At 39.6% G+C, this 23,137-nt stretch overlaps 1 protein-coding gene across 1 annotated transcript in view; it reads right to left on the bottom strand.

The window, feature by feature from the left end:
• The window catches only part of LOC148357645 (HHIP-like protein 1), a 40,993-nt gene that overhangs the window by 12,589 nt on the left and 5,267 nt on the right, over positions 1-23,137 (bottom strand). The window contains exons 2-10 of the mRNA XM_088345783.1: positions 16,221-16,485; positions 14,665-14,944; positions 10,510-10,635; positions 10,271-10,414; positions 5,872-5,984; positions 5,653-5,793; positions 3,181-3,255; positions 2,988-3,114; positions 1,012-1,157 (exon numbers count right to left, since the gene is read on the bottom strand). Coding sequence (XP_088201909.1) covers positions 1,012-1,157; positions 2,988-3,114; positions 3,181-3,255; positions 5,653-5,793; positions 5,872-5,984; positions 10,271-10,414; positions 10,510-10,635; positions 14,665-14,944; positions 16,221-16,485 — 1,417 coding nt within the window. The remainder of the gene's footprint in view (positions 1-1,011; positions 1,158-2,987; positions 3,115-3,180; positions 3,256-5,652; positions 5,794-5,871; positions 5,985-10,270; positions 10,415-10,509; positions 10,636-14,664; positions 14,945-16,220; positions 16,486-23,137) is intronic.

Here is a 23,137-nt window from a genome sequence, read left to right on the forward strand (position 1 = left end):
ACTGTTCATTTAATCCATTTTACACTTACTGTGTTACAGAACAAAGTGAGTTCTAGAGGTAAGACCTTGGTCCCGGGCACTCGTTTTCAGATGCACAAGATGATACAGAAACATCTATCGGCCAAATAAAACACTGTTCCTGTAACCATTTTAGTGATATAGCCCTCGAGCAAGTAAGTGCAACCCACTGACATTATGGATTCATTTATTTCTGACTTATTGAATTATTTTTTAAATTTTTTATTTTATTTTATTTTTTTAGATGTTTGAGAAGGTTGGAATGTTTTTATTAGACTTTTTCTTTTAGAAAGCCTGATTCAGGCCAAAATCCCCAGACCCTAGCTCTCCTTGCCCCCAAATAAAAAAAGTTTGAGACCACTGATTTTACCCATCTACAACAGTGTTTTTCAACCCCTGTGTCAAGGCACAGTAATTATTTGTTGTACTGTGCCATGGGGAATTATCAAATTTATGTGGCTATCTTTCATTTACCGGTACTCTTATCGGAGATGCAACGTCACAACTGGATTTTTTTCAATGAAAGAAATGCGCCTCGGCTTGAAAAAGGTTGAAAAACACTGATCTACTATGATGTATAAACTACAGTACTTGTGTTTAATGCCCTTTTTTTTACCTAAAAATAACTCAAATTTAGCTCAAATCTAACATGAGGTTTTACGGTAGTGTATTACTGTATTAGTGCAATGATTGATGAGTCCAGAAAACAGAAAGTTGGCCTGAAATATATAAATGAATGCAAAAAAGCACCCCGACACACCACAGGAAATGGTGTCCCTACAGCCCTAGTGGTTGAAGGATACACCCTCCCACCCATTGTGTTCATTGGTTATGTCGTCAATCAATTATTTTAATCATGCCAGTACGTATTCAACGTTTGTCACTTACAATGCTTAGTTTGAGTTGAGGAAATGTGAAGCGTAATGTTATGTCGATTTTGAATCACCAATTAAGAAGTCGCATTAGACATGGATAAATCCTGTAAATACTTACCCGCCTCATCCTCTGCAAATGAAATGATGTATTTATAGTGGCTGTTGATGAGTTTTGGGAACCTGCAGGTCTGGTCTCTTCCCATACAGATCTCATTGTACTGCCATTCCCCTGTTGCCACGTTCTCCTTCAAGGACATCAGACGCCTAGGAAGCAATGACAAACACATTCCAACAGTTCTGCAGGAACGTCTTTTACTCAGTTAGTGCCAGATGTTTCTCTCAAATGGGAAGTGCCTGTGCGAGCCGACCTTTGTCATTTTGACTTATTTTTAAAGGTCTATAGAAAAGTTTGCTTATTAGCTAGATAGGGCACACCAAAAGAACGCTTGAACGTTCATCTTTCATTAAAGAAAAGTACGCTTTTAGCTTTTACCATTGAGTAGTAAACAACAGTTAAGCTTTGCGAAGTTTCTTAAAAAACAATTGTCTTCAACAAAACTTCTGAGAAAAACGGGCTTTTTGTGAAAGGAGACATTTCAAGCAGAAGTATCACTCCGGTGCTTTTTTTAAAATGCACCTTTTTGATACCTCCAATATCTAAACAATGCTTTCCATAAACACAAGCGCACTTTGATTGCTAAAAAACATTTTGATGCAAGAACAATGAACTTCTGCATGAACTTTGCAAGATTTCTTAGCGCGGTGAAGTGATCACATGATTCGGGTTGTCATGGCAATCGCGGACGTGCACTGGTCGTCATCCTCTCCGTCTCGATGATTACGAAGGCACTTCTTCGTCTTTTTATAGAAAGAATAGAGTTTTAAAGTGCTAACAGTTTGTTCTGATATCCTCACTACAGTGTTCATTTTACCTCTGAAAAGTGATGGGTCCCGGGGACTCGCATGCTCAAAAATCTATGGGTCCCAACAGAGATCTATGGGTCCACAAAATTTAGTGTGCTCCATGCCCTTACAAAGTGTCGTATTTTCCCTTACAAAATACCAAAAAAAAATCGTTTTGTTTTTTTCAAACATGTTTATTTATGTAGTTGAACATGTTATATTGTACATGTGTTTCCTTATATCATATATATTGTTAATGAACATTTTGTTGTGAGACACTGAGTTGCTCAACATGAATGAGGTTTATTATGAAAAAAGAGTTCAAAAATGAAGTCGCTTGGACGTTCACCGTAGAAGGAAAAATACATGCAAATATAATTAAGTGGAATAATACATTTTCTTATTCAAATTTTTTATTCATTTTCTGCATTGAATTATTGTTGGTATTATACTGATTAAAAGGGATCACCACAAACCTGTCTTTTTTCATTTTCTCCTTTTATACTTCCTTTTTTTCTTAACCTCTTTATACAACATAATCATTCGTAATATAATGCATCAAAGCAAGTGAGCCGTTTGAGAGCCGGCTCTCTTTAATGAGTTGAGCCGAAAAAGCCGGTTCTCTAAAAAGAAACAGACTTTCACTACACAACTTGAACTGGAGGCGTGCAGACGAAAACTCGAACCGCGAGACCAAGACAACAATGGCGGATCTGCCTCACGAAAAGTTTGGAGTGCGGTAAAGCTTTGTTAGAAAATGATAATGACAATTTCGTGTCAAAAAATTTGCGTCCTGGGGACGCAAGTTTATTTGACACGATGCGTCCCCAGCAAAAATAATGAGTCTAGGACGCAGGGACGCGGGCAAATGAGAACACTGTCACTATTATCACCACACAGTGCGTACTTGGCATATGGGTCGGGGCCTACACACTGCCATATGGTGTAATACAGAGGATACAGGAAAGAAACTAGGTACTAAGCCACTCCTGTTGTGTAGTGGTGATTTATCATCCTGATATCATTCACCAAGGCTTGAAACTCACGGGAGGGCTGCGCAAAAGCCTTTAGAAGAGTTTAAAGAACAGCAACGTATTTTTATGTTTTGGCACTCAGGGACAATTCTTCTGAAAACGCATTTATACAATATGGCAATGAATGAGTTAAGTGCATCAATGGAAAAGTTCTCACCCGCTCATGAAGTCCCCAAAGATGTAGAGTCCGTTCAGATTTGGCATCTGACAACCTCTGTAGATGTAGCCCCCAGTTACGGATTTGCCCAATTTGTGGGGGTAGGCAAAGATAGGCAAGATGTCGTCTATAAGACACAAAGCACATCTTTGTAAGTTTCTTTTTTTTCTCGAAACAATCCAAGTTGCCTCACCCAGCGACGAGTTACGGCAGAGTTTGCGGTCGAAGCAACTGAAGCCTTCTTTCGCCCTCCATCCGTAATTGCCTCCTTCAAACACACGACACTGTTAATGTAATCTTGTCCATGAAATTGCATTTTTTTCATTAAGAATGGAAAACCTGGACTTAGTATCTTTAAGTTGTATTTGTGTATTTTTAATGGAACCATTTTATTGAATTATTTATTTGTGCATTTTTAACAGAACCATTCTATCATTTCTGTATTTATGTAACTTAATTTGAAAGAACCATTGTATTTAATCCATCTAGTTATTTATTGATTTAAATACATAAATGATTTGAATATAGATACAAAAATATACAAAATGCAAAGTCTTTTACTGGACAAAAAGCGTTTGAGCCTTTAAAATGTCACAGGGGTGTAACATCATTGCCACAAAATTTGTTTTTCAAGAAAAATCACAAGTAATGCAAAGGATTTTGTACTAAGTCAATATGAACAAAGGCAGGCCTTTTCCAAATTTTTCCCCAGAAATTTAGTATCTAGTATTAGTATTGTCACACACGCCGCTGCTTATAAATGCCAAGGTCCGGCTCAACTCTGATAAGCGGGATGACGAGTTATACCGAAGAAAAAAAACAGTGACCAGATGATGAAGGAGCTGTATCTGAGTCGGATCAGGAGGCTCCTCCTGCTACTGATATCCATGGAAATCAGTGCTATCTGTTTAATGTGGGGGAGCAAACCTCTACCCTAAAAAGTGCCTTGGAGAGAATGGGCGCCGCCAGGCTATACTTGGCCAAGACACATCACGGGAAGTGGTGCCCCTGCGGCCCAAGTGGTTAAGAGATCCGTGAACCCTTTTTCCTTTTTTACGATTTATATTAATTAGCCTAATTGTTTTCAAATGGGGGTAAAAGTGCCCCTGGGTACTTCAAGGGGTTTGTCATGGTCACAATCTTGCACACAGCTACCTATTTATCTGTACGTTTCTCTCGTATGTTTTTTCCTCCTATTAAAACTCGTCTTCTTCCTTTTATTAGGAGTCCTATTTGTTCCTTACTAGTTTCTTGTCCTCCTTGACAGGTCCCAAGCAACCTTGTCTCAGCTCTTCATTTTTACAGTGTACAGAATACCTCCCTACACTTTTAGATTTATTAAATGGAAATGTTTTTTGTATTCAATTTCTTCACTTAATTACCTTTAAAATGAAGATTTAATGTAGAAAACGAATGCTCTTGTCTTTATGAAATTCTTAGTTTTACTTAAACAAATGTGGCATCGACCCATTGTCCACTAATACTAATTTGAAAACACTTACATAACAATTAAATATTTGAGCTACAGTGGAACCTCGGTTTTCGAACGCCTCTCAGTTCGGACAAATCGGTGTTCGACCAAAAATTTCGAGAAATTCTTGCTTCGCTGTTCGGTCAAAAAATCGGAGTTCGAACGCTAGGGTGCGATGCTGAGCAGCGTATCGGTGTTTTAGCCCCTAATTATGCCTCCGAAGAAGGTCGGTGCAAGCAGGACAGGTGAAAAAAGACAAGTTGTTCGTCCAACTATTGCCTTTAAGAAAGACATAATAGCTAAATATGAAAGAGGTGTACAAATTTCCGATCTTGCTAGTGAATACAGCATGGCTAAATCTACTATCAGTCGATAGTAAAGAATAAAGAGGCTGTGAAATCGAGTGATGCGGCTAAGGAAGTTAGCGCTATAAGCAAGCAACTGCTGCAAGTTTTGGAAGAGGTTGAAAAACTTTTGAGGATTTTTCTCTCCCCACCGTCCACCACAAAGGTAAGAAATCCTATTCATAATCCTTTTTTATTTGTACACCTTCATGTTAGCGTAATCTTTTATACGGAAGATTACGATAACGCGAACGTACGATTAGCCTGGGTTAGCTTTGTTTACGTAAACCATACAGGGTGTTGGAAGGGAGTTCCCTTTCCAATGAAGCACTAGCCACTTGTTGTGCAGACCCGGTGCTAAATGACGTGTAAACGACGTGAATTTTTTATTTTTGCACGTTCATGTTAGCGTAATCTTTCGTACGGAAGATTACGCTAACGCGAACGTACGATTAGCCTGGGTTAGCTTCATGTTTACGTTCATGTTAAACATTCAGGGTGTTGGAACGGATTATAACGATTTACATTACTTTTAATGGGAAAAACGATTTTCGGTGATCGACCAAATCGGTTTTCGAACAGGGTTCTGGAACGGATTATGGTCGAGAACCGAGATTCCACTGTACTGGGAAATTGTAGTATAATTGTTCGGAGTGAAAATCAACAATTTTGACCTCCTACTCTATTTAAGGTAATGGTGTAAATCCTTGCTTTTTCACATCCAAACCCCTTTTCCAAAATGGGTCACAAATATTTTAGCAGTGTGAAAAAAATATAGATTCAATGATAAAAAGTAGGCAAACAATTATTTATGTATTGGTGGCCTCCAAAAACAAAAAAATCAACATACCTTTAACAATGATGTCTATTTCCTCATATTTGTTTTGTCCTACATCCCCGCAAAACATTCTGCCTCGACCAAAGCCTGTTTTCTGGTCTCCGCGGTCAATAGAGCAACGCCACATGTTGCGCACGCCGTAGGCATAAATCTCTGTGAGGGGACATTTACACTTTGATACGAAGACATAAATGCATTGAATTGTTTACAAAATAATGTGTAAGCTTGTACCTGGGAGGCTTCCCTTCTCCCGTCGAAAAGGATTATCTGAAGGGATGCTGTACCGAGCACCATTGCTATAGTTGTTAACATCAATGCGGAGAGCCTTGCCTAAGAGGGTTGATCTATAAACGTAAAAAAGTAAAACACATGAATGTTTCCTAGTGATACATAGTTTAATTTGAAGACACTGATTGCCAAAAATTTTGGACTACATCCCGCTACTGTTTTACTACATTCTAAAGACTGCAGCTTAAAATACAGTGGGGCTTCTTTTTTTTTTCGCGGCAGAGAAAGATGGCGAGCCCCTCTTTTCTATAACGCATGTGCTGTAAATACAAAACACCGTAGTGATGTGTCAAAACATTTATGACGCCCTTGTAACAGGAATGTGCTCAGGTTGGTTTTCCTCACTCTTTCCCTCTTACTTGTCCTTGCCCTATTTGGTCACTTCCTGGCTCTAATTTCCACCCCACACCTGGCATCACTTGTAATGATTACTCTCCTAGCACACCTCACCCTCTTCACTATTTTAACACTGTTTCTTTGGCTCCTTAGCTCGGTTGAAGCCCATTGCTTTTCTCGTCACACAGTATTGTTATTATTCCAGTCTACCGAACCCTTTCCTGCCCTTTTAGATCAGGACTCCAGGTTCTGTTTAATTCTTGGACCGCCACCATTGCTGCCTCTTGGACCACAACTGCTGCCTCTGGTGTTGTAGATACTATCAATACCTGACTCTCCATGTACTGAACCTGGCCCGAAATAAAGACCCCTGCACTAACCTGATTCTGCATTGTGCCTCTGCACCCCCTGTAAGGGGCCATGACAGCTCTTTACAAAATATTAGTCAATGTTTTTCCTAACATTATTCATATAATAAATAACAGGAGCAAAACAGGAGGTTCCCCACATGGTTGGCACCCTAGTGTGCATCGGGCTAAAAATGAAAGAAACTGTTGTGAATTACTGCACTATGGGGAGCATTAGTTGCATTTGGCACACGAAATTGACAAAGAGCTCCCATGTAATAGTTGGGCTCTTAATACACTCACGCCATATAATAGTGCAAATATTAACCAGTCCATAAGACTTGCTGATTGAAATTACAAAAGACTGTTTGCAATGGGAATTGAACCCAGACTGTAGCAGTGAGGGAGCGACAATTTATTACTGGACCACCAGTGGTAAATTTACTTACCAAAGGCATTACACCTAAACTCATTATCATACTATTATTATTCACAAACACTGAGTTGCATAGTGCATTCTGATAGGTTAAACAGCCTCTTCACTTCTTCACCTGAGCATCAATAACCTCTAGGTTTAATATATATACCTATGCTAAAGATCTTGTAACATATTTTGTTGAAAGACTTTCTGTTTTCTAAAATACAGCTCCCAGCCTTCCTGTGCGGAATTTGCATGTCCCCCCTGTGCTTGCGTAGGTTTCCTCCAGGCACTCCGGTTTCCAAAAACATGCATTTCAGGTTAATTGGACAGTCAAAATTGTCCCTATGTGTGACTGAGTGAGTTATATGTCTCTATGTGCCCTGCAACTAGCTGGAAACCAGTTCAGGGTGTCTCCGGCCCACTGCCCGAAGACAGGCTCCAGCACCCTCGCGACCCTACAGTGGATAAGTGGTGCAGATAATAGTTGGATGAATGGATGGACTTTCTGTTTTCTGTTTTTGTCTTTCGAGACGTTATCGACCAATCAGCATGCATTATGCAAATCAGTGTTTCCAACACCGTGAAAAGGAATTGTGTGATAATGAAATACAGTCTAATGGCTTTTTCATACACTGTCTGTACCACTGGTGATCTGGTGGTAAAGTAATGGCTCCCCCACTGCCACGACTTGGGATCGAAACCCGTTATATGCATTGTAATATCATTTTGGGCCAGCGATGATGAATCATTGCTCAAATGCGGAAGAATACCATTAGTTTACAGGAGAACCTGGTGTAGTAATGCTCATCTTTATTTACTGACTATTTTTAATCTTATTCTACGGTACAAGAGGCGCACTGGATTATAATCTGCACTTTCACATCTTTGGCCAATTTGGGGTTTTTAGGTGTGCCTTATAGTACGTAAAATACGGTAGATCATTTTTATGGCTGTTTTCTGCCTGCAGCTTTAAAACTGGCACGGCTAAATACAAAGACAAAAATGTGTTTCATTCTAAAATTTAAGCAGGCGGATTTTAACCAGGTGCGCTCGGTAATCCTTATGGTATTCTTTCAGAATGATCAAAATCTTTTCAGCAGTTTTTCCTTTCCCAAAATGCCCCCTCACAAGCTACCTAGCAAACCACCCAAGTGAGTCAGCCCGCGATGCGTAATGTCAATATTAAACTTGGCCAAGTGTTTCCTCCTTCATTCCCAACAGAGTTAAAGTGCGTGTCAACACAACCACTCAGAGACGGGCAAAACCCTAACTGTCTGGAGAGGTGCTTTCAGATTCTGCTCATAAAACCTTCAAAAAGATTATGTGTTTGTTTTGATTGCGGACTTCCACCACATACATATAAATAATAAAACAGATTATAGAGCAGAACATGAAATATGACCATTGAGTGACATGTACTTATTTTAGTTGCTATTTTATTCTTTATGGCATTATCGTTTTAATCGGAGCTGATTACTCATACTACATTGCCTGCTTTTGCTTGGTGACTTGGTGGCTTGATCAAATTAAAGAAAATAACATAGGGTGGTTTTAAAATTGTGTAAACGTAATGTGATAAATCAGCAGTAGGAAAACGTTCATTAATTTAATTTAGGTCATGATTTTGTCAGGACCATAACAGGAAGAGGAACCAGATGCGTAATGTTTACTCACAAGTTTATTGAGATATAGAGGAAAAGCAAACGCCAGCAATCCCGTGCTCGCTGGACGAGGGAAGCCAGCCGCTAACGGGATCGGAGCGTGTTCGGAGTGCGGAAGTGGATCTCCCGGAGCGGAAGATCGGAGCGTGGTCAAACGGGAAAAACATGTCGATAGCCGGAGCGGGGGATCAGAGCGTGGTTGGTGGTCAAAAACGGTCCGATACCCGGGACGGGAGATCAGAACATACTCGGTGGTCAAAAAGCGGTCGTAGCCGGAGAGGAACGGGGAATCAGCAACAGACGAGTAGTATACAGATGAAAAAACGGGACCGACGGGAGCCAGAGCCAAAGTGCTTGCCTTGCGTAAGCAGAGGTTTGCTGACGGACTGACAAAGGGAGAGTGAAAGCACTGAGCTTGAATAGAAGGGGGAACCAATCAGGTAACCAGCAGCAGCTGGCGCCAAACGAGTGGGCACAGGTGAGTGCAATGAGTAATGATGACTGCTTTAGTGTGATTTTAGAAGGGAGTAAAAAAACACAATATTGGAAATTATGTCGAGAAAAAACTCTATTTAACATGTTCAAATTATTAATTATCACTCCTTATCCAATGGATCCTATTATTTTCAATGTGATTGGTAGTATTTGACCCCAAAATGGCTTCTGCACAACAAGATATTCAAACCCGTTCCAAATATACTTCACTTTAAATGAGATATGGTCTAGACTCTAGAGGTATCAACACACGCACCTAAAAACACAATTTGGCCATAAATATGTAAGAACCCATATAACCCAGTGCACCTTATATTCAGCAAAATATGGTGGATAAGAATGGAATGCGTAAAGTAATATTAAGTATGCGTTAAGATACAATGTTTAACAGTATAGTACTGTATTTGAGCAATGTTAGAGCAATGATTTATTTAAAATTGCAAAATATTGTATGCAATCAGAGCGCCAACACTTTACTACAGATGACATACGAAAATGCATTAGAGCTCACCTGATTATCACACTATTTTTTAGCAACAGAGCCCGAAATACTGATTTGCATCGTGCATTTTGTTCGGCATTACGGTTAAACACTCTCTCTCCACTTCTCCAACAAATGTTAGGAAATGGAGAAAACAGTAAATCTTTCAAAAATTACTATACCAGCTGTTTTACGTACATATACATATGAAACCACAACGTTATTGACACACAGGTGAAGAGACTGTTTAACCTATCTACTCGGGATTGATTTCTGTTGGATACAATGATTTTCGATTTTGGTCAGCAACACTTATCGACTAATCAATTATTGCAATATATACTATACGTGTATAAAGAGCACAACAACTAGACACAAATACACACGGTAGCTCTTAATGTAGTCTCATTTTCATGCGCCTTATAGTAATACATTTTTTTGGGGGTGCTGCTTATAATGCCGTGCGCCTTTTACAGTGCCTTAAAGTACAGAGAATAGGGTAAAAGGTGGATGTTAATCTGTAAGTTTTAATCTTGAGTCAAATTAGGCGCAAACCTGCCCAAACCTCTCTCAAGGACTTTTGAGGCACAAATGTACTCACTTGTTCTGCGAGTTTCCGAATTTTCCAAAGGGGTCCCCAGCACGACCACCATCTCCAATGAAGATGTACAAATATTCGTCATGTCCAAATAAAAGCTGCCCCCCGTTATGATTGGATGCCGGTTCTACCAACTCCAGCAGGGTTCTACATAAAGAAAAAGAAAAGCATGAGCTGAATTTTCAGCTGAGCATGTGGAGAGCAAACAATGCTAAAAATCATTTTGGATTCTCCTCACTCACCTCTCGGAGTTGTGGTCAAGCTGGTTGTCGTCATATGCTAACAGTGTGAACTCGCTTATGCGGATCCTTTCTTCCTTCTTGACCGACACCGAGTAGTACACGTAAGCTTTTCTCACAGTGGTGAACCTATAGGAACATACAAAAGCACACCGTTGAACTTATTAGCAGTGGGCGGATTGATCCAATTATCGATATTATTGATATTCGAGTACTTGGACTGGGTTGATATTATTGTCTTAACGCTCTTATAACCATGCAGGCGCCAGCAACCCAGCTTTACAAGCGCTGCTTAAATTACCGTAACTCCGCAATCTAAAAAAATCACATTAAATCAAATATGTTCTTCAAAACACCCACAATGTAGCAGCAACTTCCCACAATCCTGTCCCACAGGCATCCACGTGTGGCAATGGACCTATTTCAGGCAGGAAATGACACAGAATGGGAATGGTAAGTATTTTTTGTTATCCGTCCCCAATTTAAAAAAAAACATTCAAATCTTTTGAACATGACTTTTTTTTAGCTTAAAAGTTCAAAGGGGCAATGAATTGGGATACTGATGGGTCATGTATGACGTGTCAGAACCCGAACGGACGGCGGACCCAGACACGTAACATTTTCACACAAGCTTTATTTTACGGGAATGGAACAGTCACGTGCATGAACTGAAACGCCAGTGATTTGGCGATCGCTGGGTGGAAGAAGTGAGAGAGAAGTCAGGGGCGGGAAAACAGGAAGCCAGAGGCAGACGACATTGAAACTGGACAGGACAGATGGGATCGATACCTGATACTGGATACACAAGCAAGATACTATACAGGACGGAACAGACGAGATCAATATCGGATACTGGATACAACAGCAAGATACCTGACAGGACGAGACGGACGGGATCGATACCGGATACTGGAGCAAGATACCTGACAGGACGAGACAGGCGGGATCGATACCGGATACTGGATACACGAGAGGATACCGGACAGAATCAAAATACAAGTCTTGCAAGTGCAGAGGTTCGTTGACGGACTGAAAAGGAGTGAATGAGAGTACTAAGTTTAAATAGGAGGGAAGCCAATCAGGAAACGAGCAGCAGCTTGCGCCAAACGAGCGGGCCCAAGTGAAGGCAATGGGCAACTGTGACAGATGTGGTTTTCTGTCTCCAGTAATTGCTTCACCATCTACCACACGCCCATAAAACGCCTGGTCATGGTGATAAATAGTTGACAATATTATGGACAACTGAGAGAACAAGACTCAAAACCTTTTTTTATTTGTCATAGTTCATATTTCCAGTTTATATTGTTTTACAAAGTGGTTATATTCAGTTCCAGTCCCCACTTTATCATAATCTTGGAAAATCCAAGTCCGTTTTTTGTTTTGTTTTTCAATTCAAAGTGTTAATACATTGTCTTAACAAATATTTATGGTAGATATTGCCAGATGTTGAAAGTTTGAGTTGCTATAAATCAAAAGGGCCAAAAGTAATCACTCACATGATTTCTGACTTTTTCACGACCAAAATAACAAAACATTTCCCAGCGTACTGTATAATGCTTGGACAATAAAGGGTTAAGATCGTGTCTTCTCGGACTGCAACAACAATAATATCTATTAAACTAATTACTAAAAGCGTCAGTGAATTTTATCATTAATTTGTTGTGTCGCACAATTTATGTTGAATTTCATTGTGACCTTGTATTGTATTTGGGCAGTTGAGTGGGACATGCTTGAAGTACCACTCCAAATCAGCAGAGGGCGACTCAAGATCACATTTAGTTGTATGACGCCATCTTGATGCGGTGATGAACTTGTAGCACTTTGTTCTGGCAGAGGGCGCATTGAGACCATACACTATGTACAGGGTGTTCCAAAACTCTTGGGCACATTTGAAGTCTCCATATCTTATTAACTATTCATATAAACGTTGTGCCGTTATAATTACATTTTTTTTTAAAGGCTATTGTTTTTTTAATTTCTTTTCCGTCCCAATGTCATTAGAGTTCACTCAAAGGTCGTGTCCGTAACTTCAAGTGTTCTACTTGCTGATGCCATCTTCTGGCTAAAATCATGATTTCAGCCTTTGTCAAGCTGCTTGTGTGCCATGTGCACATACGTGTCTATGTTGTGCTCAAATAAACTTTTCTTCTCATCTGTTTTAGGGTTTGAGTTGGCATTTTTTAAACAGTCCTTTTCTTACTTTCACCATTTTCATCCTGGAATAAATGAAAACAACAAGCACACGGGTGAAATTGCTCTCCACCCTCCCCTCACTCCACCTCCTTTCGTCCAGCCGAATGTGTTCCGTGGCCAGAACACAGATAATAAAAGTAAGATAAAAGTTAACAGGCGCGGTGAAAAAAATTGTATAAAGCCTATTTGAACTCGGTTGGGTATTGTTAACACATACCTAATAGAGAAAATATTTAATTTTAAACTTTTTATGGACACCTCAAACTAGGCACCCCACCAAAAAAGGCTTCTTGTGTGCTTGAATCATGGACTGCTATTCTGTTTTTTGACGCATGAGGTACAAAGTACTGGCATTCTCCTGCGATATATTATATATATATTATATATATTCCTATATTTTTGGGACTTTATAAAAAAAAAAAGTACCTCACATATTTGCAGGTCTATGGCTTACTTATGTAAGTATTTTTAAATGTTAAGCTATTTGACAAACGATTGGATTTTTTCATTGTTTCTGTTGTTTTGTGCACTTTTCTAATCCGTCCAAAACTTCAGTATATGAAAAATGAGGAGAAAATTAAAATGTTATTTTGAAAAATCCGATTCATTCTTTAATCGAAATAATAATCAACCGATTCGTCGATCAGGAATAAATGAATGAATGAATGAAAACTTTTATTTCGAACATAAAAATAAAAACAGGACAAAAACAATGAGTCACAACAAAATATCAAAATTATCAAAATGATAGTTAGTTGCAGTCCTACTGTCTTACCTTTTTAACTATCAAACTATTTAACAATTTTGTTAGTGTGTCAGAAGATTATACTTACATTATAACTTTTAAATGTAATACAATTGTGTTTTCACTTTATTTTTACTTCTGAATTTAGTTTCAAAATAATGTGAAATGAAAGTTAGCATATTTTCCGGAGTATAAGGTGCACCTCATTATAAGACAAACCTTTTTTTTCATATATGTGGCACACTTTAGGCACATGGGATTAAAACAGAAGATAAAAAATGTATTACATGAACATAAATGTTAGGGATCCTTGTTTCCTAAGTAAAATGAATCAATTAATTCATAAATGGTTACAGCATGTAATAGAATTTTGTTATGCATTTTCGCATGTATTAAATGTAATGTATTCTTGGTTCTATAAAGGATCACTTTTATAACAATATTTGGGTGAATCCGCTGAACCCTAGTCACTGATTTTTTTTTTTCAAATCCTCGAGGAATGATGACAGGCAAATGCAATTTGGTCCATTATCGCGGAAACCACCAATGTCAGCAACACAAAAAGACGACATCTTACATCTGGATTGCAATCTGGCACTACTCTTCATAGTATAGTACAACTGTTGGTTGGTTGGTTGGTTGGTTGGTTGGTTGGTTGGTTGGTTGGTTGGTTGGTTGGTTGGTTGGTTGGTTAGATCCTTTAACCACACGGGTCGTGAGGCACAATTTCCTGTGATGAGTCTTGGGCAATTACAGTGAGGTGGCGTCTATCCCTCTCCAGGCCAACATATGTTTCCACCCGCTCTCGAACCAGGGGCCTCTCTTATGTTTGGTGAATGTCCCAACTACTGCACTACGGATACAGTCTAAAAATATATGAGTCACTTTCTACACAACGCAGCCCTCATTCGTGTTTTGTTTCGGCGCAGAAACAGATGCCTTGTAATCGCCATTTTTAATGGTCACGTGATCCAAAAACACATGATGTAGAAAGCTTGGAGCAGAACTGAAAACAACGCAGCTAAAGACGCCATCAGGTGTGTGGCTGCACTAAAATCTGGTGCGGCTTGTACAAAGACAAAATTGAGTTTCGTTTTTCTTGAGCATGCAGCTTTTAATAATATGTTCTCTGTAATCCGTAATTTGCAGTAATTACTGTTTTTCAGTAACACTTCCAACAGTGCTCATTAATGTGTGGAAAATAAAATGAGGATACCAACCTTGGATGCAGGGCTATGCAAAGGAATCCTCTCTCATCTCCAGCCCAAGGTGACGTCAGCACGGCTCTTGTCAAGTTGAGGAAGGGGCGATCGATCCTGGATCCGTTAGGCAGGTAGACCCAAACGTAGCCCAACTGCTCGGCAACAAAGAAACGGTGCGTCCCGTCGTCTGCATGGACCATAGCCACCGGGTTGCGGAGGCCGTTTGCGACTTCCTGCAGGCATATCTCCAGACAGCCCTCTGCATCTTCTCGAACTGAACCCAGGTTGGCGTTTAGTTCTGTAGACGGACATTAGTGGCGTCAAGCTATAATTGCTTTGTACAGTTTAAATATATATTTTAGCTCAAAATGGCATTGTTTATATACCCATTAAATAAAATGAATCTCAGATTAAAACATACAGATTAAAAGATGATTGAATCGAGGACCAAAAATGACCAAATAAACAGCAGGAAACAAACTGACAATATAAACAAATAAATAAGCATGTGCAAAAAAAAGATATAAAAATATCATTAAGAATATAAATAAATAAACAAATAAAGTGACCATGAACAGGGATATAAAAACAAGATTTAAATAAAATTAAATAGTAATAACAATCCAAATAAATAAATATGAAAACTCACAAATGTATATAGTAAATAGTAATGGACAAAAATTGATTGATTAATAAAAAATAAAACATAAAAGAAGTGACTATTAATATGTGACTAGGGTCGTAAAGGCAGCATTTCTCCTGTGGTGTGTCTTGGGCAAGTACAGGCTGGTGGTGCCCATTCCTCTCCATACAGCCGACAGTGTAAGTGTTTTTTTTTCTCTCAAAAAACTCAAAATATAGCCAATCCCTGGTAACAAAAGTGAGTGTTCCCTTAAGTAGAAGTTGAAATTCAATATTTTCTTTGGCCACCAAGCATATGCAGGACTACTTTAATCCTGGCCATGGATTTTACCAGAGCCTCACAAATTGTCACTGGAATACTCTTTTCCACCTTCCGCCTGAGGATGTCTCAGATATGCTCTATATATATTTAATATTTATACGCAGCTATGCACTTCTGGTTGGATGCAAACTGCATTTTGGTGACTTGTATTTTTGATTTATGCAATAACAATGAAGTGGAATCTAATCTAATCTAGTCTGTTGGGTTAAGATCTAGAGACATGCTAGGTCAGTTGACCTCCTTTCCCCCTAGCCCCTTTAGAAAAGCATTGGTGATCTTAGAAGAGTTTGGGTTCATTGTCAGGCCCTGCAACCCAATTTCTGGAGGGGGGGATCATTCTCTGCTCCAGTATTTCATAGTACATGCTTGAGTTCGAGTTTGTTAGTAAAAACAATGAATAAACAAAAATAATAATAACGATACAGAAATTTTGTTCAAAAATTAAATTAACCAAAAACACATGCATGAATACAAACATGATTTACATAAAACCAAACTAAAAAACGTACATACATACATTGCTTTGAAAACCACACATTTTGTTTTGGTAGCTGGTTAAATGATGTAAATACAATGAAATAATTTTTATATTGTGTTTTGGTGGGCGCACCTGCATTGCTCAAGACATTGGGGTAGCAGTACTGTCTATCCTTAAGCTCCAAAAACTCGCAGAAGAGTCTGTGATCTTCCTCCAAAATGGCGGTCAGATTTGTGTACCGCCTCGGGTTTTCGCGGTCCTCCAGGAGGAGACTCAACGTGTACCGGCACTGGTTCCAGTACTCATCGCAAAAGTTGCCGCATAGCCCTGGCAAAATGCGCATGGGTGTGTTTGCGTCCTCTGCGTCATACAGGTGGGCAGCATATGGGGAACACTCCTAAATGGGGTTACAAATCCACATTTAATTGATTTGTACACAAATGATTACCATTTTTTGTGAGATATCACGCCATGCTGAGTGTGGAGATTGTTTGGTCGGCCGGATGAAAAAACCTGACGGGCAGCATGTGGCCCATGAGCCATAGTTTGCCCACCCCCCCATTAAGTGTCTACCAGAGTACAGCAGGTCAAACAAACATTAATTCTATTCAAACATTATTTTTGTGTAGATATGCACATTGGACCTTGCCCTCAAATGAACTCACACAAACGTTCCTCAAAATGTCATTGATGAGATGCAGGATTAGAATGGTTTATTCATGCAATTGGCTCTTTTCCTCATCACCTTTTTCCTGCTCTGTCAATTTAATTGAATGTCTTATTTTGTAGCAGAAGAAATCAACTGGTGAGAAGTTCAATTTAGCGGTATGTCATATGAAGCCAAAATTTAGGTGTTTTTCAGCAAACTTCATGATGTCATTGCATTCATAAACTTGGCTTCAGACTACAAAAACAACTAATAAATGAATGACCTTATTATGCTATTTATATTAAACTATGAAAACACAGCAATACCTAAATACCTAAATGTTGACTTTGGATGTTTCCAACTCGGCAAAAAAAAGAAATCAACTTCAGAATTGAGAAAAAGGCGTCGACAACATTTTTCTGTCATATTCAGTGTTGGGACTTAGTTTTTCTTTTATTAATACATTTTTGTAATAATAAATTTATTATAACATAGTGCGTTATTGTGTTGCGTTATTCCACTACCTTATAAATGCAAATCATGATTTAGAGCAGTGGTTCCCAAAGTGGGCAGTACCGCCCTCCTGGGGGCGGTAGAAAGATCTGGGGGGGGGCGGTGATTGAGAAGAAAGTGGTAGGAGGGGCGCTAGGGGTGCAGCAGTCCGAAGTTGAAGTCATAAGTTTGAACGTAGTGCGGTTGTAAAACCGCAAAGCAGTTTGTTTTTTTTCAAGGTTTTGTAGTGAGTGATGGAGTTTTGGCCAACCACAATTGTTACTGTTCAAGTATTAAAAGCGCCGACCAATAAGCCGACTAGTAAGTTTTAATGGCACAAGTAATTCACTGCGGAGCCAAGGGACCGCTAGCCTGCAAAAGTTTGGGAACCATTGATTTAGACCGTCCTGGTAGCGGTTTTTCCTCTGTCAGTTATGCGGTCACAAACAAGCCCTCAATCAACCAGCAAAACCACTAAAGGATGGGAACATTTTACCTAGAAAGTACCACTAAATAATATAGGTATAGAGGCCCCATCCCAAGCACATGGTATGAGAGTGCTAATTTTTTCCTCATGGAGATATTCCCCCGACCGTGTCTAGTCACATACAAGCTGAATTTACAACTATAAAATGAAATACTGAAATCAAGGGGTCGGCTTATATGCACATATTTGGTTGTGTGTCACCAGTAGAGGTAACAGCTTAAGCCAAAGCCCGACTGGAAATTCGGGCTAGGTTGGGCCTAAATGTTTTTACTACCTTTTCTCTGACTGACTTTTTTTTTATTGTACACCCGAAATTGTTACTTACCTCTCTGCATCTCTATGTTAAAGCTCGGTTGGGCTGAATTTATTATTTTTTTCTTACCTCTCGTCTCCAGTAGCCAATGGTAGGCAGCGTTGCTTAAACAGGAATAAACTAACGGGAAAACAATGGGGCAAACCTGAGCATAGAATTGATGGTAAAACTGTTCTAAATGTTGGTCTTTATCTTTGTAAAATGTTTTTGCAATACACCAGAATAGAAACCATATTGGACAGTACCCAGATAAGAAGAGGGAGATCTTGGACAAGCTTGAAAACAAAAGACAAAATGGATATGGAGTATCTCAGCTAAGTGTTTGTTTGCAAGCTTTCAAGATTGCACCAGACCAAGAACATGAAGACTTCACTGCTTCCACAGGTTGATGTACAGTAGTCCCTTGTTTTTGGCTGGGGTTGCATTCAAAAAAAGTAGGCCGCAGTCAAAACCCGCAAAGTATAAATATCTATTTATATATTAGTTATCAGTCACATTTTATATATATATATATATATATATATATATATATATATATATATATATATATATATATATATATATATATATATATATATATATATATATATATATATATATATATATATATATGATTGTGACAAAATAACTATAATTCAATGTCAAAAACCAGAACGGAGACAGGACCCTCTTGCGTTGCATTTCTCACAAGTTTTATTGAATGAAAGAGAAAGGGTTGCCCCCGGTGATTGCTGGACGCGGGAAGCTGGTTGCTCTGAACGCGGAAGTGGATCTTCCGTGTCGAGCGATGGCGGTGTCGGTAACGGAAAACGGTTCAGTAGCCGGGACAGGAGAGCAAAAACATGATCAGGGTCGGAAGCGAGTCGTGAGCCAGGAAAGGAGAGTAGACATGGTCGGGGGCAAAAAGAGGTCGAAAGCCGGGACGGGAGAGTAGACGTGGTCAGGATCTAAAATGGGTCAAAGCCGGGGGACAGACGGGAGCAAAAAAACAGGCGGAAGTCAGGGTCAAAAAAGGCTTGCCTAGAGTTAACTGAGGTTTGCTGACGGACTGACAAACGGGGACAGATAGGAGTGGGTTTAAATAGCGACAAGGAGCTTATCAGAGTCTGAGGCAGTTAGCGCCAAAGGAGTGGGCACAGGCGATGCATATCGGTAATCATGACATTCAAACACAGAACACAGAAGCTCGATGAATGAATGAATGAGTCTTTATCGTCATTATACAATAGTATAACAAAATATGAGGGATTCTCCTTTAAGTGTACGGGCGATATAGAGAGCGGCCAGCTAGCTGCATGCAAGCATCAGAGATGCCCTGATTGAGCCAGATCTTTTTGATGATTAAAATACAAGAGTTGTGAATGCAGAGGTTTCCGACGAGTTGTAGCTCATGGTCATCCGTTTTACTATCTGGTGTGTGTCAGATACAGGCTCGGGAGGGGTGGCTTGTGAGAATTGTTATGCAGCCTAACCACAGTAGGCTGGACCTGAGCTCCCGCTATTGCTTTCTCTCCCGACGCTGCCTCAGTCTCTTCCCGGACCCGATAACAATGCATGTGTTTGAAAGACCCAATAATGGAATTTAAATAACTTTACTCAAGGAAAGCTCCTGCATGTGTTTAGGGCAAGGACTATTATTTGTATGTTGATTTCTCTGAGCTCTTCTGACTTTCATCACAGTCCAGTTTAATTGATGAATCTCTTTTCAATGGTACGAGCTGCTAAAATACTAGCTGTTGCTGTGCTTTGCAGTTTGTATTGGGTGGACCCATTGATTTGTGCGCTCGCCCTGCTTTTTGACTGACAGCCTACACCAGCCTATCACATTTGCACACACAGACTGTCACGCCCACCAAGCACACACACAAACACACACAAACACTCAAATAGCCCTCCACCATATGCTCACTTGATAGCATTTTCTGTGAGTTGTCTTCTGCAGAACACGAAGCACACACGCCACAAATCTGCCAAGTCTCGAAAACGCTAAAAGTAAACCGCGATACAGTTTTGGGGGGGTCAGCTTCTATGTGAGTATATATGGTAATTCGAAAGTAGATAGTTACTTTCAGAGTAATGAAATATTTTTTCATGCCAGTAATCTGGGGGGTAACTGAATGACTTTTGAAATCGGGTAACTAGTAACTGTAATGAATTACTGTTTTCAGTAACGCCCCCTACACTGGTCTCAATGTGGCCAAAGAGTATTACGTCAAGCCTGTGAAGAAAAAAATCATAATGCTATATTGGACACGTTTGTGCATGCCAAATAAAAAAGCACTGCTCTCATGTGTATTATTGACAATATAGCAGGCAAAGTTAGCAATGTACATAAATAGAGAACGTGTGTGTTTATTTCCTGCAGCTGGCTCACCAATGTGCAGCCGGGCCTTTGGTTATAAAGCAAGACTCTATTTGTGTGTGTGTGTGTGTGTGTGTGTGTGTGTGTGTGTGTGTGTGTGTGTGTGTGTGTGTGTGTGTGTGTGTGTGTGTGTGTGTGTGTGTGTGTAGCATGGTATAAATGGGTCCAAGACAAGGTTCAGCCGGTTATTAAGTCGAAACCGCTCTCCCGACCACACCCAGGAGGCTGAACATAGAGCAGACGAGAGCCAAAATCCCAATCCTGGTGTCGTCTGTGAAGTGGACTTCCCTTCTCTTACAATAAGAAAAATCAGGGCTGTTCATCTTGAATGATGGAGTTTTTGGTTAGGCCATGGTTTTTTTTTTATCCACTCATGGAAAGGCAAGGTTGAATCATCATCTGAGTGTAATTATGTCCATTTTTTTATGGAGTGAGGTGATTATTGAGTTCATGGTCTAAATAAGCAGTGGGCAAAGGGTGGCCCACGGGCCACATGCGGCCCGTGGGGCTTCTGAATCTGGAATGGTAAATGTTAATTGATTGATTGACATTTAGACTTTTTTGTCTTTTTTGTCAGATACAAAGTTGAAATTAATTCAAATCAACAACTTTGATGAAAAACAAAAGGGGGCAAAAAAAGAGGCAGACAGGAAAAGGCTAGAGTTTATATTGGTCCTGTCCCCTTGACATTCATTTTTCACATTCATCATATTACATAATGAGATATTATATCATAGTATTATAGCTATTGTGTTTTTGTGGTGCAGTGGTTAGCACATTCGCCAAATAGGCAAAAGGTCCCCAGTTTAAGACTGGGTGGAACCATGTGTTGGCCTGGAGAAGGATGGGTGCCACCAGGCTGTACTGCCCAAGACAGACCTAAAGAATGGTGCCCCTATGACCATAGTGGTTTAGGGATTCAACTAATCAACCATTATATCTAATATAAATCACATCACGTCACATAAGAGAAGTAATCATGAGAACTTAAAAATAAAACTAGAATAACCAATTCCCTTGAACGGATCCATGTGCATTTTTATTAAGTTCTTTATTTGTTGATTTTGTTTATTTGTTTTTCTCTTCATTAACTGTTTTTCTCCCCTCGCTTTGCCACCTCCCCTCATATTTAATCATGTCTCAATATTTGTCTTTGATTTGTTCTGACCCCAAAAAAATGGTCGAACTGAATCTGATGAATCAATGAAGCTGATCTTTCAGTCAGTTTTTTTCCATTTTGATGTTAAAAATATACCGTATTTATTCATATACTGTATACTCGCATTTTTTTACGACCCAAAGAAGAACTCAAAGTTTGGCCGTGTGTTATACACCATGTTTCACTACAGTACAGCTCCATATCAGAGCAATGACTGATCAGTCAAAAATATGGCTGATCACAACAATTGAGTTTTTTTTACACTAGGAGGCACTAAATAGAAGACAATATCCATTTAAAAATAATAGTCCTTGCCCTAAACACATGCAGCATCTTTCCTTGAGCAAAGTTATTTAAATTCCGTAACTGGGTCTTTCGAACACATGCACGCTCTCAAGCCACGATACAAAGTTTCTATTTGTGTTGTATCAACATCTACAGTGCAAAGTGTAAGATATCGCCTTTAAAATATTTTCTCTCATTCAACATCCCACATGAAGTAAATTAAAATATCCTCTTCCCCTGGGCCAGAAGAGGATGCGGACGTTTCTTTTTTGTTTTATTAAGTTTTTTCTGCTGTCCCACTTTTATTGATATCAGTGCCAAAGTGTTCCTTTGAACAGGCACCCTGAGTGTAGCCCCGTCTTCAAAAAAAGGTATCCAGTGGGTGTTTAAAATGTACTCCATAAAAGGGACAGTGTGTATTGTTTTTGTTTTTTAGTGGTTAAAAATAATGTCCTTCAATAAAAAGCAGACAATATTGATTTTATTATCGGAAAATCCATGAACTATCATATAAATGAGCATTTATTTCAAATACTCGTAGGTTAGCCTCACCTAGAGGGAGCTGACATGATAGTCTGCCATCTTTCTGCTATATCTTAATAAATATAATAATTACATGCTTAAAATAAAAAGCCTGTACAGAAAAGTGTAGTCAGCTTTTTGAATGTTGGCCTTGAGTGCCGTACACATTGACACTGCATGTGACCCGCGAGGTTTAGTCTACCCAACCTTGCTTTAAAAGATTTCTACTGAAACTGACAGAATGTTTTTTTTAAACAAAGATACCTCTACATACGAATTGAATTCGTTCCAGGATCATGCTCGTATCTGTCACGGTTGCCATGGCGCCCAATTGGCCCCGCCCTTGTGGCGCCAGCTGCAGCTTGTTGACAGAGTGGCTCCCTGTCAGTATTTAAACTCTGTCCTGTCAGTCCCCTTTTGTCGGTCCGTCTGGGAATCTCTGTTTTACACGGCAAGCCCTTTTTCGCCTATCCCGTTTTTTTGCTCTTGTTTGTCTCCCGCTACGACCTGTTTTGATCTCAACCATGTCTGTTCTCCCGTCGCAAATAACGATCCATTTTTTATCTCGTCCGTGTCTCTCTCCTCTCCTGGCTTTCGACTTGTTTCCGATCCCGACCACGTTTTTAATCTTCTATCCCGGCTACTGACCCGTTTTTTTCCGTTTCCGACACCACCATCGCTCGCCACGGAAGTCCCACTTCCGCGTTCAGAGCGACCTGCTTTCCGCATCCAGCAATCGCCTGATCGTGAGCGCAACCCTTTCTCTTCCTTCAATAAAAC

Source organism: Urocampus carinirostris, chromosome 10 (assembly GCF_059441175.1).
Source record: "Urocampus carinirostris isolate Australia breed hairy pipefish chromosome 10, RoL_Ucar_1.0, whole genome shotgun sequence".
Classification (NCBI taxonomy): domain Eukaryota; kingdom Metazoa; phylum Chordata; class Actinopteri; order Syngnathiformes; family Syngnathidae; genus Urocampus; species Urocampus carinirostris.